At 34.5% G+C, this 17,425-nt stretch overlaps 2 protein-coding genes and 1 non-coding gene across 3 annotated transcripts; 2 read left to right on the top strand and 1 right to left on the bottom strand.

Moving 5' to 3' along the window:
- Window positions 1-5,481: 5,481 nt before the first annotated feature.
- Window positions 5,482-12,530, top strand: LOC140763766 (SH3 domain-containing protein 2-like). Its single transcript, XM_073102107.1, has 10 exons — window positions 5,482-5,723; window positions 6,897-7,019; window positions 7,104-7,173; window positions 7,291-7,442; window positions 8,677-8,778; window positions 10,262-10,462; window positions 10,559-10,621; window positions 10,761-10,913; window positions 11,029-11,103; window positions 12,000-12,530. The coding sequence occupies exons 1-10, from the start codon at window positions 5,664-5,666 to the stop codon at window positions 12,114-12,116; spliced, it is 1,116 nt and encodes a 371-aa protein (XP_072958208.1). The 5' UTR covers window positions 5,482-5,663; the 3' UTR covers window positions 12,117-12,530.
- Window positions 12,531-13,254: 724 nt separating this feature from the next.
- On the bottom strand, window positions 13,255-13,326 carry TRNAP-CGG (transfer RNA proline (anticodon CGG)). The gene has a single exon. It is a non-coding gene; the product is annotated as a tRNA-Pro (tRNA).
- A 109-nt stretch (window positions 13,327-13,435) lies between these two features.
- LOC140762914 (uncharacterized) lies at window positions 13,436-15,698 on the top strand. The gene is made up of 2 exons (XM_073100897.1): window positions 13,436-13,934; window positions 14,962-15,698. The coding sequence occupies exons 1-2, from the start codon at window positions 13,458-13,460 to the stop codon at window positions 15,214-15,216; spliced, it is 732 nt and encodes a 243-aa protein (XP_072956998.1). The 5' UTR covers window positions 13,436-13,457; the 3' UTR covers window positions 15,217-15,698.
- The last annotated feature ends 1,727 nt before the right edge of the window (window positions 15,699-17,425 follow it).

Genomic DNA, 17,425 nt, shown 5'->3' with positions numbered 1-17,425 from the left:
ATTAATATAAAATAGATTTTTAGTTCTTTTTTTAAGAAACTAGGAAATATGTTTAAAAACTAGATATAAATTATATTTATTTTTTATTAACTGTTGTATTATATTCCCATTTAATTAAACTTAATACATATGAGATCATGTGTTAGTATAAAAGCGGGTCCAGATGGTGAAATAATGAGAATGATTTTTCTTTTTTCTTTTCTTTTTTTTTAACTTCCTGATGTGTGTTAGCACACCTGACGTGTAATATAATAAATTAACATTCAATTATGACGGATGACGTATAAATAAATTATGCTCATTATGTTTTGACATGCCAAGGCCCAAGTTTGCATATATATATATAAATGAATAAAAATATAAAATAGATCTCGACAGGTGGTTCATAAAATATCGGTACCATATATATATATATATGTATGTAGGTATGTAGGCAAATATATTTATATATATGATGATGATGATGATGAGAGAGAGAGAGAGAGAGAGAGAGAGAGAGAGAGAGAGAGAGAGAGACTATGTTGCATTTGGAGATGGAAATCCTCGGGATTCGGAGTCAAGCAGCGCCAAAACGTCCCGTCCATACACCTGTCACCCACTATGCGCTATTTTTTTAATGTTATAAATTTATCCTCCATTGGGATCCTTGATCCATACTTAGGAGGTATCAAAGACTGATCAATGATTTCATTAACCAATTAGTTATTAAAAATAAATTTTATATGTGGATTAGACTAATCGATAAGTAAACTAAAATTTAAGTATTTTTTTATTACTGTGTTTTTCTAGTAAGAGTAGAATATGTGGATAAATTTATACACAATTTTATACGAGAATGGACAACTAAACCGGAGAAATAAAATATGACTAATTTATTTTTATAATTTAAAACGGTGACCGGTATTTCATTTTAATTTTATTTAATATTATTTCTATTTTTTGTGGTAGTTTTTATTGAATTATTTGTCTTAAAAGACTGTTGTAACCTTCGTTATTTAGGATATAATGTGTTTTTAAACAAACTTTAGTAATTCTTAAATTTTTATATAAATTTATATTAAAAAGGCAATGGCTAATTCAACGGTTTTACCGGGCTAGATCCGTCACGATAAAATTCACATATATTTATATTTAAGTTTGAAAGAAAATTGAACGTGTGAAAATAATCATCGGTAGACTTGAAACAGTAAAAATGAAACTCCTAAATTCATCGTGTGTTTTGACTTGGGTAATTATATTGGAATTTAACAAGGGCTAAGCTAGTCTAGACTAGTTCAATATCCGTCGTTGAATACGTCAATAATATATTAATTATACGTATTCGATGACTCTAATAATACGTTGACATACATTCAACATTCAACAGTGTGCTTAGATTCTCGCACAGATCATTTGACATAGAAATCTAAGGATCCAATTTATTAGTATTCAAATAACCTACCTACTTGACTAATATAATTCATATATTGGATAAACAAGAGCTGGTCAACATGACAACACAGTGAAAATATCTGTTCCTGAAAATTTAATTAATTTCAAATTTCACTTAACATGTATAATTACTAAAATACAGTTAAAAAAAAGAAGCATAATAACCATTTCTCAACTTGGAATAAGAAAAAAAAAATTAATGTTCGAAGTAAGCCAACTAAATGGGAATATTAGATTTCCAGTTGCAATTCTTAAAATCGTCAATTTCTCAACTTGAAATTAGAAAAAGGAGGAAAGTACATAAAAAATGCATGGATGCTTATGAACGTTTTCCAGTTTGGACTATTCTAATCAACTCTATATTTATAAATATGATTTTAAATGCCTATAAGGTTTTTAATTTGCAATTCTCGTCCTTTCCACGAATCAACGAATTATTTTTATTACACTCAAAACTTCAATTCCACGTCCCCTAATTTTAAGCTAAGTTCCGGTTAATTTTCACTTATTACTTATACATTTATCTTAATTTGATGTCATATTAAAAATAATTATAATACTATTATTTTAGTTTGCAACTAAATGATGCGATCTGGGGGTCAGATCGTATTACATCATAGGGACATTAGGTTCAATAGATTGAGTCTAATTATTTTATTTGGTTTAGTTGGAGCCTTAGTAGGTTAGGATTTTATTTAATTAGCTAAATTCAACTCTGTGCAGTTTTTGAAAAATATTTACAAAATATTCTAGTGATTTTCGAATAATATCAAACCAGTTGATAAGATTTCCAACCTCCGGATGTACAATTTTGGTGTTCATAACTTCTCTATATTCGAAATTTATCTACGGCAAAACGAAGGATTAATCTGAGAAGGTAAGGAAGACTGGTTTAGTTAAATTTGTTTAAGACTTTTTAATTTAATCTTCACAAATAGACCTTATGACTTGTGTCTTAGATATGCTTGAAATGAAAGATTAATTGACTTTTTGCCTTAGATCTCTTTTAACTAAGCTACCATCATTTACATCTCCCTCCTCCTTTACCAACTAGTATCACCTCTTTCATTAGCTCTCGTCTAGCTTCTAATCTTCCTCTGTTATCAATCCTTCCCTCTAGTCCCATAGGGTGGACCTACTTCTCCCTCTTCATCCTTTTATCTTAATTGTCTATATTTTCCGTACGACTTTACCACAATTATAGGAGCCTTCAACCATCTATTGCATTTGCATCCGCAAACCACCACCACCATCATCATCAATTGCTGAGGCACCTCCGTCAACCACTTGGCTTCCACTTCATCATCACCTCTATCCTATACTTAGAAATTCGTGCCTTTACCCACAGATCCCAAATTTTGCGTAAACATAAATCTCAACAGCTACAAATTGGATCAAACCGGTTCGTAACAAATACTTAAGAAAAAAACATTTTACCTGCCAATCAACTCCTCTGCTACTAGAGTAGATCGACGATCATAGTTTGTTAACTCTAGACTGGTTAGTCACCCTAAAGAGCTAATAGAGAAGGTATTTTATACAATAATAATATAAAAATGATTTATTTAATATCAAAGAAAAAAAACGAGGGGTTGAAATAGAAAATTTCCTTTATACTATGCTCTATCGAAAGTTCGGAACTTAGCATTTTATTAGCAGATTGGGAATATAGAAGCATTATTCATTTATTCTGCAAACTTTTTATACTTCCGATACAATAATGGGGAAGGTGGTGATGTCTTCTTTTCTTTTCTTTTCTTTTCTTTTTCTCAAAAATATATCGATGAAGTAGATTTGGTGCAATTTGGAAATATTTTAATGTTTGGAGTTATTATTGTGCGTAGCTGGAATCCTGGAAGTCTTCCCACTTCCAGAATAGGAGGGAAAGTTGAACTTTGTCCTTTTCCTCTCAATTGACATTTATTTTTATTTAGATTCATATGTCTGATTAGATTGGCTATCTTTATTAGTTGGCACTTAACAAGCAAAGAGTTTTAACACCAAACTCTCTCACCTACCAACTCTACTACCTGAGTTAGTAGGTATTAATTTTAGAGTAGATCTCGGCAGCTTTTGATTTGATTAATTTTTTGTTTCGATCTATATCTGTCTCATAAATAATCCACATAGAATATCCAAATAATTAAGCATGTATTAGTAACTATTAATTGTTGTTTTGGATCATAGCTAATAATATGGTGGTTATGTTAAGGCCCAATGGGCCTTTTGCTCTTCTTAAGGTCCAATAGCTACTACGGATGGGCCAGTTCCCTTAAGGCAGCCCAATAAAGCAGAAACTAGTCTTCTATTAAGTAGTACATTTAGTAAATTTGCTACATTCTAAATTACCTAAAGAAAAGTTTGATATGTTCTATGCATGATAAGCAAATGTTAACTTATACGATTACCTAAAACAAAAAGAAAAGGAAAATATATATAAAAATTCTTTTTAAATTTTAGTATTTTAAAATATGCTCATATTTTATTATACTATTTATTTGACATTTTAGAATCTTACTGACAGATTTAAATGAAAATAATTAAAGAGTATTTGTGTTATTTTATTTATTTATTTTAAAGAGTAATTTTATAGATAGTACAACCATGCTGGTTTATTTAAAAACTTAAATATTAGATTAATATCCTTTCGATCATATCTAAATGAGTTGAAATATAGTTATTTTCTCTACTCCTCTTTTCTCCTATTCTCTTTCTCCATCCAACAAGAGTGATTTTTAGCTATGTGATATTTGGGATCCTTAAAAGTTTAAAAAGGGACTAATGCTTATGGCCCAGTTTCTCCTGTAGGCCTACGTTGTGGCCCAAGTATGGCTATGTGCCTATACAACTTTTCATTTTTTTGATTGAAAACACCATAGTTTTGATATTAATTATGGGCCGTTGAGTGAGTAACGTGATACTTATAGCTTCAAAGGTTCGGGTATGCCTCTTGTTAGGTGCATCCATAGTCTGCATGTCTACTCGCATTTGTAACCCAATCCATTGGTTAGTTAACTTTACGATTAGTATGCTTAAAAGTGTGCACTAGGATATAAAAAGGAAACAAATTACTGTCATCTATTAGCAATAGGAGTGTCCAAGGGGCAAGCACTGATACTTTGAGGATGTCGACTAATACTAGTGAATCCGTTCCAGTTTCTAGATAAGAGATTTTCGAGCCTTGAATAGTGAGCATGCCTTCTCTTAGGGCGATTTATTTTTGTAGCCAGCGATGATTACCGGCTATAATTGGGGAGCTCGACAAAGAATACAAGACAAAGCCTTTCCCACCGGGCGCGTTGGGACACAGAGTATGATCCATTAGCGTTGAGCTTTAAGTGTCCACAATGGAGCCGCGTCCAATAGGTTAGCATCCTAATTTGCCAGCTTTTTAGGGAGTAGGGCAAGAGTGGAGTCATATTGATAGACAAGTTCTATTAATTTCTCTTTGCAACTTTTGGGCACATAATAATAGAGTTTTTATCAACTAGCTCCATTTTATATTTTTAATCAAAATAAAATTTCACTTAAATTTTTTATTAAATTAAGTCTAATACACTATAATCCTAACAAAAATACTAAATTAATAAATATTTTTGTCCGGAGAAAAATTGCTGAAAGGACGAATATCATTCGGTAATAAATTTAAAGTAGTACAGTAAAAGAATTTGAATTATGACTAATTTGGTCAAAAACCCTGTAAACATAAGCAAAATGTACCATCGGACGAATACCATGTACTCCAATTCAGAGATTTCAAATCCATTGTTTGTTTGCGAGATCTATAAAAGGTTTATATTAAAATTAGATGATCATAAATAAAAATGCCAAAGATAATAACATGAGATTGTATCTTTGCACAACTGATGGGTAAAGCGTTTGGTGATTGAGAAATATTTATGGAAATTTAAGTTTTACTAAAAAAAGAAATTATATTACAGCTAGATCTGAATATTAATTTTTATTCTTGAAAAAAAAAAGTAGCGTAAATAACACGACGTATTTATACCACCCGAAATATTTGAAATCATTTTTTTTTTTCTAATAATCTTGACATCCTAGGTGTTCTTCCCTACCAAAAATTGAAAAGAAATAGAGAAGAAAGGAGGAGGAGGAAGAAGAGAAATCCATACCATCAGATCTAATACCATTTCTTCTTCTCCCTCACCTTCCTTCTCGCCGCTCTCCTCCTTCCTCTCAGCCTTCTCCGGCTCGAGTCCTTCGCCGTAGTAATGGATGCGATCAGGAAGCAGGCGTCCAAGCTCCGGGAGCAGGTCGCTCGGCAACAGCAGGTTGGGATCCTCCCCTCCTTCGTCTCCCTGTGCTCGATCTGTCTGTTAGATTTGAATCTTTTCAATATTTAGGGTTGTTTGCTCGTCCATTTTCCTTGTTTCCGCTTCAGATCGATCCCTTTCTGGTGTTCCTGGTTCAGTCTGTTGCTATGATTGGGATGTGAGAGTTCGATGCCGTCTGATTAGTATTTGTTTGGATCGCTTAGTTTGACGTTATGCTCATTGGCGAGATGCAAGCAGCTGTTGCTATTTGAGCGTCATGTGATGAATGACAAATTGTAGCGTGGAATTAGGGTTTCTTAGCATGTGCTTGGTTTTATGGTTACGATGATCCGATAACATGATGATGATTCGGAGGTGGAAGAAGAGGTGCTACATTGTTAGAGATAGTGTTGTTTGGTATTAGAACAACAATACTTGGAAATGGAAGAGTTTAACGTGAAATGATCTTGATTAGGAAAACACACCTGACTAGCATATGTATCACATAATGTCTTGCTTGTATATTTTTTTTTTCTTGCCTTGTGAATTTATAGAAGTAAAAAGGGGATGTCAAAGTTAGCGCAGAACAAAGGAAACATCCAATTTTTGCATTAAGTTTTTGATGAATAGAGTTTTTGTGCAGCTCCTGTAGAAACTATGGCAATTGCACCCGGTTGTCTAACATATGTACTAATACATATTTTGTATCTAACCAATTATTCCAAAGGTTTTATGTCATACTCTGTAACCTATCTTCGTATTCTTTGGTCGGGCCAGAAGATTTGTTGGTTAGTACTTACCTGTTGCTGCTAGGTGGTCTCCGCACTTGGGGCTTTAGGGTGGAGGTGTAATAGATAGTGTTTTCGAAACTCTTTTTCTCTTAATGAAGCAACATTTCAAAGATTTATATGCGTATTTACTTGCTAACTGATTTTTCCCTCATCCAATAATTTTCCTTTTGAAATTTCTCTTGAAGTGTACAGTTGCAATGTTTTCCAACTGCAAGATCTCGTAGTGTTAGAAGTTCGTCAAAATAGAAAACCACATAGTACCTACTTGTTTGGAAAAGGGAAACAAATATGCATCTTATTGGCAAAGGCTTGTCTATCTTCTTCATGGACTCATTATGTTAATATTGAAATTATTTTAGACATAATGATGCAACAAGTAGGTCATTTCTTTGGTGTGCAGGCTGTTCTCAAGCAATTTGGAGGTGGTGGATATGGAAATTCTGATAATGCATTTGCAGATGAAATTGAATATCAACAACACCAAAAGTTAGAAAAACTTTACATATCTACTCGTGCTGCGAAGGTCAGCACTCCATTGTTGTCTGTTGCCTTTCTTCCCTTGGACTTCTTGTTGACTAACCATGCAAGCATCTATCATTTCTTTCAGCATTTTCAAAGGGACATAGTTCGTGGTGTCGAGGGTTACATTGTCACAGGATCCAAGCAAGTTGAAATTGGTATGGTTGCATGCTTGTTGTTCCCCTAGTTTTGTAGCTGCTAATTTTAATCGACTTATATATGTCAGTCAACTTATTCACTTAATTTCTATACATCTCTTACTCATAATAATGTAGGAAATAAATTGTCTGAAGATAGTCGTAAGTATGGTGTTGATAACACCTGCACCAGTGGCAATACATTATCAAAAGCTGCTTTATCCTATGCAAGGGCTCGCTCTCAAATGGAAAAGGAACGCGGAAATCTATTGAAAGCTCTTGGTACCCAGGTCTAGTTGGCTGCCTTGCCTCTTATTCTTATTTGAGCTTTCCTTTGTTATCCTCTGCAGTCCTTGATAGTTGATACTTTTATGAAAGTGTACTGAATACAAGAAACTCACCATCTATCTAGTATCAAACTCTGATTATTTCTTCTTATATATCATAGCAAGCATGTGTGTTGTACCTGATTAGGCTATAATATGAATGGTGACTGTCAATTTCTTGTGCTTGTTAGTTTGATTGAGATCCAATCGTCATGGTTAATATCGGTTTGCCTTCTTTTGTTTGCATTTCTCTTCTTTAATTGTAAGCAGCAACAATATTTATTCAATTGTTATATTCATGTATTTAGTTCTTGTCAATAAAAATAGTTCATCATTTTATATACCTTAAAGCTGAAGAATTTGAGATGTTGGAGGTTGCTACCTTAAAAATGAGAAAGTGATCCACGTGAAAATCCTCGGGATAGATTCATACACTTATTAGTGGTGAAAGGTGACGTCACTAGTTCCTCAAACATTAAAATAATTGAAATTGTAGCTGATGGAAGTATCAAAGGGATGGCTACTTTCAAAGTCTCACATGTACAAGCTTTGCAGAATCCATAGGCACCTTGATTTGCTCTTGGTTTTGGAGTTGTACGATTTTCTGGTCAGAAATTAATAGGAAGCTAATCAGTCCGAGAGCTAAACCAAAGTAGAGCCTTTCAGTTTTTCTGTACCTTGCAATGATAAACATGTCGAGATTTTAAATTTAAATATGTGAATATGATATACAAGAGAAGTAAAACCTTGAAACTAGCTATGATGCCTGAAGTCTTATACCTAGCAATTTTCCAGCATCCGCTGTAGGATGGATATACCATATGAGATGTCTTCACCACTAATCCTACATATGAGGTAAGCAAATAGGTGAACTATCAGATTGCATGTGGATGTCTCATATTCCAGGTCTACCATTCTGGTAAATGTGATCCTTTTATGGGCATCACAGTATGGCATTAGGTATTAATCCATGTCACTCTGCATGATTGCATATCCTTCTCATTCTGAAGTAGGGATACACAAATGTATAGATATTTGCATGTATACCCACACATATACTACCATATTTTCTTGGTCTTCTATTAATTTTATAAAAATGATTAGTCCATTTTGCATGAATGTAGAAATTTAGTTCTTTTTCTAAGTCCTTTCAGCTTTTGCTCTGTTTTGCATAAACATTAATAACCTTGAGTTCCAGGTTGCGGAACCATTAAGAGCAATGGTAATGGGTGCTCCTCTGGAGGATGCTCGGCACCTTGCCCAGAGATATGACAGAATGCGTCAAGAAGCTGAAGCTCAGGTTAGCTTACTTGAATCACCTTAAAGTACTTTCTACTAGATATTCTAAATTGGTGCTTGTTGGCTTATTACCTTATTTCACACTCCTTATGACAAGGTTTATTATGCTAATAATTTTGGACAATTTATTCTTAATAACCTTTAATAATTTGAAATCTTTTTGAAGAGTATCATACTTTTGAGCCAATTAGCTTGCAGCTGGAATTGTTGCCCACTTGCCCTGGTGTAATGCATGTTCCCCAAGATAGTGATGTAAATCATGTTAAAGTTGACATAACTAGCTTGAGTGATGGCCTGCGTCCTTTATTTTGATAATTTGATTCTTCTATTCATAAAAGAATGAGTTAGTCCATTAAATTTGTAATTCAGGAAAAAGCGAGTAGCTTGATTTTTTAAGTCTTGACTTTAAGAAAAAATGACTGCGGCCATTTTTCTTTCCCAATTTTGTCCTGTAATAAGAGAGTAGGGATAGAAGAGGTTTAGCTGACAGCTCAAATTTTATCATTGCTGGATGCTGGGATAAGTGCAGTTGTAACAGGGTTAACTTTGCTGGGTTAACATTTTTTTTATGGGACAACTATCACTGGGATAAAGGCCTTAATTTTAGAAAAAAAAATTTCAATTAACATTTGCCTTTTATAGCATCATATACACCAACTTTGGCAGAATAATAGGGATAAAGCTTTTCATTCCAATTTTCCTCAAACCAAAGTCAGCCTTGGGATGTAATAAATGCCTGGTTAAAGAGTCCTCTGTTATGTTACATTGCTCCACATTAACTAGTTGTGAGAACATTTATAAGATCTGGGTTTCAGCTATATCCATGCCCAGAAGAGTTCTATTGGATAAATGGCCTGGGCTTTTCCTTAATTACTTTCAATTCCTGCCAACTGCCATCTTTTCTTTGCAATGACTATTTTGTGATGCTGCTACTTTTTTATTTATCTGTGATTCCCTCTTGTTTTCTTCCTGGTCCTTGTAGGAAGTTAAGAAGATTCTTCACTGATGAAGAATGTGAAGTAATTATTAGAATACTAGTAGTAATTTTGAAAAAAAAATTCAATGAGTTAAAAATTGATTCATATATAAGATGTATTCTTATCTTAGGATCATTGTGGTGTTACTTATCATGCTTACAATTGCCTACACGTAGAAATATATTAATAGTTTTAAAAGAAACCACCATTCTATCCAATGTAACAGGCACCTCTGTCTAATGAAAATAAATTTTCATAAAGCTATAAACAAATTTAAACTGAACAAGTAGTAAAGCTTTTGACCTACAAGTGTAATAAAACCAACCAAGCATTTAAATTTTGCTTTTCTTTTCTTGGTGCCTGTGTATATTGTTTCTCCTATTGCATGATCTTGCCTTATTCCTAATGTTTCAAACACACTTAAAAATTCAAGCCATTAAGGTTTTTTTTGCTGTGTCTTAATAATTCTGAGGGCACATTTCTGGAATCTATTATATATCTTTGCAGGCTATTGAAGTTTCAAAACGACAAATCAAACTTAGAGAAGCATCAGGAAATGGTGACATGATTTCGAAGTTAGAAGCGGCTGAAGCTAAGCTGCAAGAATTAAAGTCAAACATGGCAGTATTAGGTAAGGAAGCTGTTGCAGCAATGACTGCTGTGGAAGCCCAACAACAAAGATTGACATTGCAGCGGCTTATTGCTATGGTATAGTTTTAATCTACTGGTTATTAATCACTTGCATTTTGTATAGCATTAAAAGCTTAGACATGGATTCGTTAACTGTTTTCTACATACTCGAAGGTTGAATCAGAGCGAACGTATCATCAGAGAATCATGCAAATCCTCGAACAGCTTGAGGGAGAGGTATGTGATAATGCCACTTCTGCTTATTAATGGAAATAGACAATTTCATCTCAAGTGCCCATACATGCATTATGGAAGTACTTTTTATCTGGGAAAAAATTATCCCTGTCTGTCTGACCATATTCTTTAAAATAAACAGATGGTGTCAGAGCGTCAAAGAATTGAAGCATCTCCAAATCCAGTGATGGAGAACTCTATGCCACCACCTCCATCATATGAAGAAGCTAATGGCATTTTTGCAAGCACACCAGTTGATGAATTGACTGAGTCAATTGAGTACTTCTTAGCAGAGGTTTGTGAATATGTTCTTCCAAGCCCAAAGCTTCTAAAAGCATATCAATTACCTCTATATGCCATACTTCTTTATATCAGTTGTTGTTTATATATCCTTCTTTATTGCACCGCAGGCTATCAATTCGTATCAAGCTGAGAGTGATGTGGAGCTTAACTTATCAGTTGGTGATATTGTTGTTGTACGGAAGGTACTTACTCTCTTGCAATGCTTTCTTAAGTTGTATCTCATCTGAAACTTCTGAATTAGATTCCTTTAGAAGTTAGATGATTAGATCTTCTATGATTACTTATTCATCTCCAGCATAAAGAGATACTGAGAAAAAATGTTTCTATATTCTGGAAGCTATTTTTAAGCTGAAAAGTAAATCTCTGATAGTGGGTTCAATGACGGCTAAATAAGTGAGATGGTAAGGAGAGTTGGAACCTGGAATGAGGTTAAATTATTGTGGCAGCTCGAATTTGTTAGAGAAGAATAAGGAACAGTTTTCAGTTCCCTCTAGTCTAGCTTCATCATGTATTTATTTGCATCATAACATATTATTGCTATTAGCAGTGTTGTACTATACATAACAAAGTATTACTCTGTAATATTATTTTTTCAGTCCTTTAATGATTGTTTTTACATATGTGCATAAGGTGTAGCAATGGCAATAGTGAATCAAACTTTTTATGATGCTTGCTTTTCTAAGCTGTTATATACCTTTCATATCCCTACTATGGCTTCTTGAATGATTTAGATCATTTTCCATCTTTCTTATTTCCTGCAAATGTTGTTAAATATCAATATACAATGGTTTTGAGCACAGCTGCTATATTTGACCAATAGTGTTTTTGGAGAAAACACCTTGTAATTGGAGTGGAGCTGGCACCTTCATTTTAAAGATCCACAATTAAGTGGAACTGACTGTTCAAATTGTAACTACATATGTTGGTTCATGTCCTATTTTTGTGGGGAAAAAAATCAAACTCATGTTTTTCTGAACCATGAATTGGATTCGTAAATCATACAGCTTTGTAAATCACTGATGTAAGTTTGAAATGCTTATTAGTCATCAGCAACCTGATTTTTGTGTATGATCCTCAGGTCTCAAACAATGGTTGGGCGGAAGGTGAATGCAAAGGGAAAGCAGGGTGGTTCCCTTATGGATACATTGAAAGACGGGAACGTGTACTTGCAAGTAAAGTTGCTCATGTTTTCTAGAAGTTTGGACTTTCAGGGTCATGAATCACAGTATCACAGCCTGTAATGAGTTTGTTGTGTTAAAAGCTACCTATTGTAGAATATGTAGAAGAAGATATATCTTTGGCCCATTATTCATTTTTCTTTTCCTTTTTCCATTCTATGAAGTTGTTGATCCTTCATGCTTTTGGTCACATTCTGTTTGTTGATGAAGGAACAGTACAACACTCTCTCCTATTTTCAAGCAATGTCCGGTCGGTCGAAGGAATTTTGTCCTTTTTTTAATTCTTCCGAACAAGTGATGTTTGTTTGGTGTCGCTTGAAATTTACTGTGAAAGAACTAGATATAGTGCTTTCGGCAACTGGAACGATGTATGCTTCAAATTCTATCTGGGTCATAGCTGCAAAATGTCTATGAAAAAGGTTTTCTCATTCCACTTAAACTACCTTCTCTGCTGTTGAATTGCTCTTACAGTCAACTGTTTCCACTGGACTACTGCGTACTGGAGCTTCAGGCTTGTTGATTCCATATATTTGTCAAATCCTATAAACTCTTTGTTCCCTAGAAGCTCAAATTTTCATTTTGCATATCATGCTGCCCTCTTTAACAAATTATCAAGATGTATTTATGCCTGTGAATCATTTAAATTTTTTGGTTCGAAAGTGTGCCGCAGGAACCGCATCGAAGTTGGCTCTTTGTGGGATAAGAGTAAATGCTCATATCTTCCATTGTTTTTTGTGATGGGAAAGTGGAGTTCTCAAGTAAACAAAATTGTGATCTGCATTATGTGCGGGCAATAATTATGTTTTGCTATCAATTGAAAAAAAGAGAGCATATTATGCATAATTCAGTACTGTCATCATATTTGCAGCAGCTATCGTATCATGTGTCATAATCTATGATTGTATCCGAGTTTAAATTCTAACGGTATTAATTATTTTCACAATTAAATAATTATAAGTGAAAAGATAAGGTAGTATTTTTCAGTTCAACATAGCAGAAGATATATCGTGCAACATCATATTAATAGTAAACTTGAGAAATGGAATTGTGGCAAATGAGAAAAGGAGTATTTATTATCTTATGAAGAAACTAGTCTGGCATAAAGAAAAGGGGAAATTTTCTTTAGCAAAATCTTAAATTCAAATGACGGGTAGGGGGGCGTTGCGAGAATCGAACTCGCGACCTCTCGCACCCGAAGCGAGAATCATACCACTAGACCAAACGCCCTTATTGACTTTGTAAGTAGAAAATGGAATTCAAAAAATTATCTATAAATATCAATGCTCAAAAATTTTATTTTATAAATATCAATCCTCTATTAATCGCTCTTCTTCACTCTCCTCATCTGTAGGACACGAATGGCTACACCTTCCGCTGCGATTACTCTTCGCCGCCTACCTCTTCCCTCCTCCCTCCTCCCCCGCCTCTCCCGCTTACTCCCCTCCTTTTCTCCTCCTCCTCTCTCCTTTCCTCCTCTCTTCAGCTCTCCCTCTCATCGCCTCTCCTCCTCCTCCTCCACTCAATCCCACTCTTCCCCTTCTCTCCTCCAGGTCTCTGACGACCTATCCAACGAAGACGCCAATTTCTCCGAACCGGAGGAAGAGGGAGACGAGCTCGACCTCGAAGCGCCTCAAGAATCAGAACCCATCAGTAGTTCGACGACACTCCCAAGATTGCCATGCCCAGACCTTACAATTAAGGAGAAGAAGGAGTTGGCTTCCTTTGCTCATAGCCTTGGGAAGAAGCTAAAATCCCAGCAAGTGGGCAAAGGCGGGATTACCCCCTCAGTTGCCGCTGCTTTCGTCGAGTCCCTTGAGTCTAATGAGCTCCTCAAGGTTCGTTTTTCCCCCCCCCCCCCCCCCCCCCTCATTCGCTTCTCCTCTTACATTTAAATGTGGTTCTTTTCTGGAAAGCTGAGCTTCAAATGGTCTAGTATTGAAGGATTAGTCGTAGGAGAAACTTCAATTAAGAAAATATTTGTACATATCTAGATCCTGTGCACCTTGATTGCTTATTGTTTCTTTTTCTTAAGGAGTCAAGGGTGATCTTCATTACTGATTTGCTCATCGGAGTAATACGTCATACCTTTCTTGGAATATTCTTGTAAATCCACAACTAAAAAACTACCATATGTGATAGTATTGGAATCCAGAGAATATATCTCTGAAATCTCGACATAGTGACACTAGATAGACCCACAATGACAATAGAGCCATATATCCCAATAAATTGGGAACAGGGCCATCACCTAAGTTGCATTCTGAACTTAATTCACCCACAGATGATAAAGCTGTTCCGAATTATTGACTAGAACATTTTAGTTAATCTGTGAATATCTGGACTTCTTTTTGTGTCCATTTAGTCTGTTTATCATGGTTGTCTGGTAGAATGTTGTGATGGGCATGTTACAGCTAACTTTCATTTTGTACCTGATAATGACAGTTAAAATATTTAAGAATTAGTAAAAAGCTCCTGTATGCATTTAAAAAAAAATTAGTCTCTTAGGGAATTCAATTACTTGACTAGTTAGATGCTTTGGTAACGGCGGACTTTTTTAACGTAATCAGGTTACTCATTTGGGTACAAGATATCAGCCATTGTTTTATTACACCAACAATCTGACGTAATAACAGAGAAAAATGGAGAGAAAAGGGTAGAAGAAAGATTAACAATATAGAGAGAAAGATAAGGAAAAGGAAACTAGAGGGCAATAAAAGGAGAGTCATGCAGTTTTTTTTTTTTTAAAAGAAAATTCTCCAGAGCTTTTTATACAACAACATCTGGATCCGGCATGTCTGTTCCTCTTTTACAATTTAGTAACTCAATCGAAAGAGTCTTACTAGCTTTGCATTCTGAAAGCAGATCAAAGTGCATGGAAGTTGCCCAGGAGAGCTAAGCGATGCCATTAGACAACTTGAAGAGGCTACTGGATCAGTTGCTGTTGGTCAGATTGGCCGCTCAGTAATTCTCTATAGGCCTAGCCTCAGCAAGATGAAAAAGAAAGAAGCACAGATTGCCAGAACTGGCTGGAATGTGAGATCTCGGAAGTCAGCAACCGCGTCCAGATTTCAGAAGAGAAGACCAGAATCTAAAATGCCTACCTATGGACGCCAATAGCTCAGTCAGCTCAACCAGAGATCCTTTGTTGTCTCACCATGTTAAAATGATATCTTCAAATCGAGGGATCGTTGATGTACCTGCTGCACAACAAGTCCGAGCTTTTAGCTGGGCAAATTATGAAAAAAAGTGTTAGACGGATTACTTTTTGCCAATTTTTCTATTAGAGCTGGCAGTATGGTGTTCCCATAAGAACGTAATGTCTAGAGAGATGTCCAATTTCAGATATTTATTGCGTGCATGTCATGCTCCTGGATAAACTTGTAATCATTCTCTATGTATTCATATCTTTGATTGGAAAGGTTAACTTAGCAACTGTTACATTGATTGGCAATAAAGAATTGCCAGACTCAGGTAGTTTGTTGACAAAACTTGGTATTTGCAAAGCATATTCAGGTGGTTGGCTGAGCTAGAAGGTGAGAAATCACTGTCTTGAGAGTAGCCTGGCACTGTTTTCTTGATCATTAGGCTGTTAATTGAATGAATTTTCTGCTAACTGACCCTTGTGAAGTAGCCTTGAGTTCTTGACTATTTCGAATTAGCCTTTTGTGTTGTATCATTGTTTTGATTTAAGTTATTTCCTCCAGCTTCTTATGTTTTTTTGTTTATTTTTTTAAGTGTTTAATGATAAAAGTATGGAGCAAGGATATAGCATCCCCATGTAGCATTTTAGTTATCTGATATAATGAAATATACTTTTCAAGAGGTAAGATGTGCTCACATGTAGCATTTTCATAACATTCACTTCAATTACATGGATGCTAAAACACATTCTTTCAATCTTCAATTAAAAAAGAAAAGAAAAGATATAAGACTTTTATCTACATTGATTTTTCATTTAACAATGTAAATGTTTCATATATTTTAAAATACAATATCTGTAGTATTAAATGGAAAATCAATATAAAAAAGTCTTATATCTTTCTATTATTCTCCATTAAAAGATGAGAGACTCTTAGTAAGTATACTTCATTGGATCCATAAACTAAAAACTTTACATTACACTTTGTCATATATATATATAATAGATTTTTGAGATACATTAAACCAAATATGGCTTTCCACTATTATACAAATTAGTCTCGGTGATCCCAACCATTGCCAATTGTCAACGGGAGACAGTGCCCCTCCTTAAGGTTTGACTTCGAGATCTACACTCAGAGTGATGAGATAATTGACCTACCAATTTGATATCAACCCAGTAAAGCAGTTGCATTCTTTTATTAAGAACTCGATCTGAATACTGGAACCAGTTGCTAATCAAATCAATTGTGCCATCCAAAAACGTAAGAAATTTCACTTTCTCTCTCTCTCTCTCACCCCCATCTCTGTGACACATCATCTTTCAATTATCATTTATTATAAAGATAACAAGGGCTTCAAAGAAAATAAAAAGTCGTATCTCACAGTTGAACTACCTAACTATTAATCCATAATAAGACCCACAATGCCAAAGAATTTGACCATTTCAAGAGATGACATCTATCAAGCTGCCAGTTGCAGAAAGCATTGCGTTGATTACGCTCCATCGCACACCCTCCTGCTCCACAATATATATATATATATATATATATATATTCAAGTTTTACAAATAAACGCCTAAGTTTCAGATTTATTCCTAAAGACTCCTCGTTTTGTAAGACGAGGAAAAGCTAGAAAGATATAGTTGAAATATTCTTAAAAAGAGTTTTCTTAAAGAGTTTTTAACATGGATACACGCCTCTAACAATCTCTTATTTATACGTACAACATTTAAAAGTTAATAATTTCATGCATACTCTTTCAAATTCATGATTTTTGGTATATCCACTTTTACTCTTTGAATATTAACAGAATTTTTTGTTACAAAATATTCATATTGAAATCAAGTATTTTGTATAAAAATCATACGTTGACTAGAGACTGCTCACTCATATCTACAGTGCTACCTAAGTTTAGACTAAGTGTAAAATTTGTATTAAAGAGTCATTATCAACTGTCTCTGTAATAACTCTTTGTTGTAAATAGAATATTTTTATCTACGGGCTTTCACTAGAAAAATAACTTCCGACAGAGTATATAGTAAAAATAAGAGATTTTCGAAGGGTGTATCTGTTATTATTATTTTTTTAAACAAAAGCCCTTTTCATAAATATACTTTAAAAATATAATATTATTGCTCGCGTCCTTATCCCTCTGTCTACAGGCAGCAATAATGGTCTCGGGAGTG

This window comes from Typha angustifolia, chromosome 7 (genome assembly GCF_048772165.1).
Source record: "Typha angustifolia cultivar Huaian chromosome 7, ASM4877216v1, whole genome shotgun sequence".
Classification (NCBI taxonomy): domain Eukaryota; kingdom Viridiplantae; phylum Streptophyta; class Magnoliopsida; order Poales; family Typhaceae; genus Typha; species Typha angustifolia.
The sequence above is the reverse complement of the archived record's forward strand: the minus strand, read 5'-3'. Positions and strand labels throughout refer to the sequence as shown.

Bases quoted from the DNA above. Each gene is read 5' to 3' on its own strand.
- LOC140763766 (XM_073102107.1), top strand. From the start codon at position 5,664: ATGGATGCGATCAGGAAGCAGGCGTCCAAGCTCCGGGAGCAGGTCGCT. The intron at 5,724-6,896 runs GTTGGGATCCTC...TTTGGTGTGCAG, and splicing joins AGGTCGCTCGGCAACAGCAG to GCTGTTCTCAAGCAATTTGG. The intron at 7,174-7,290 runs GTATGGTTGCAT...ATAATAATGTAG, and splicing joins ATCCAAGCAAGTTGAAATTG to GAAATAAATTGTCTGAAGAT.
- LOC140762914 (XM_073100897.1), top strand. From the start codon at position 13,458: ATGGCTACACCTTCCGCTGCGATTACTCTTCGCCGCCTACCTCTTCCC. The intron at 13,935-14,961 runs GTTCGTTTTTCC...TTCTGAAAGCAG, and splicing joins AGTCTAATGAGCTCCTCAAG to ATCAAAGTGCATGGAAGTTG.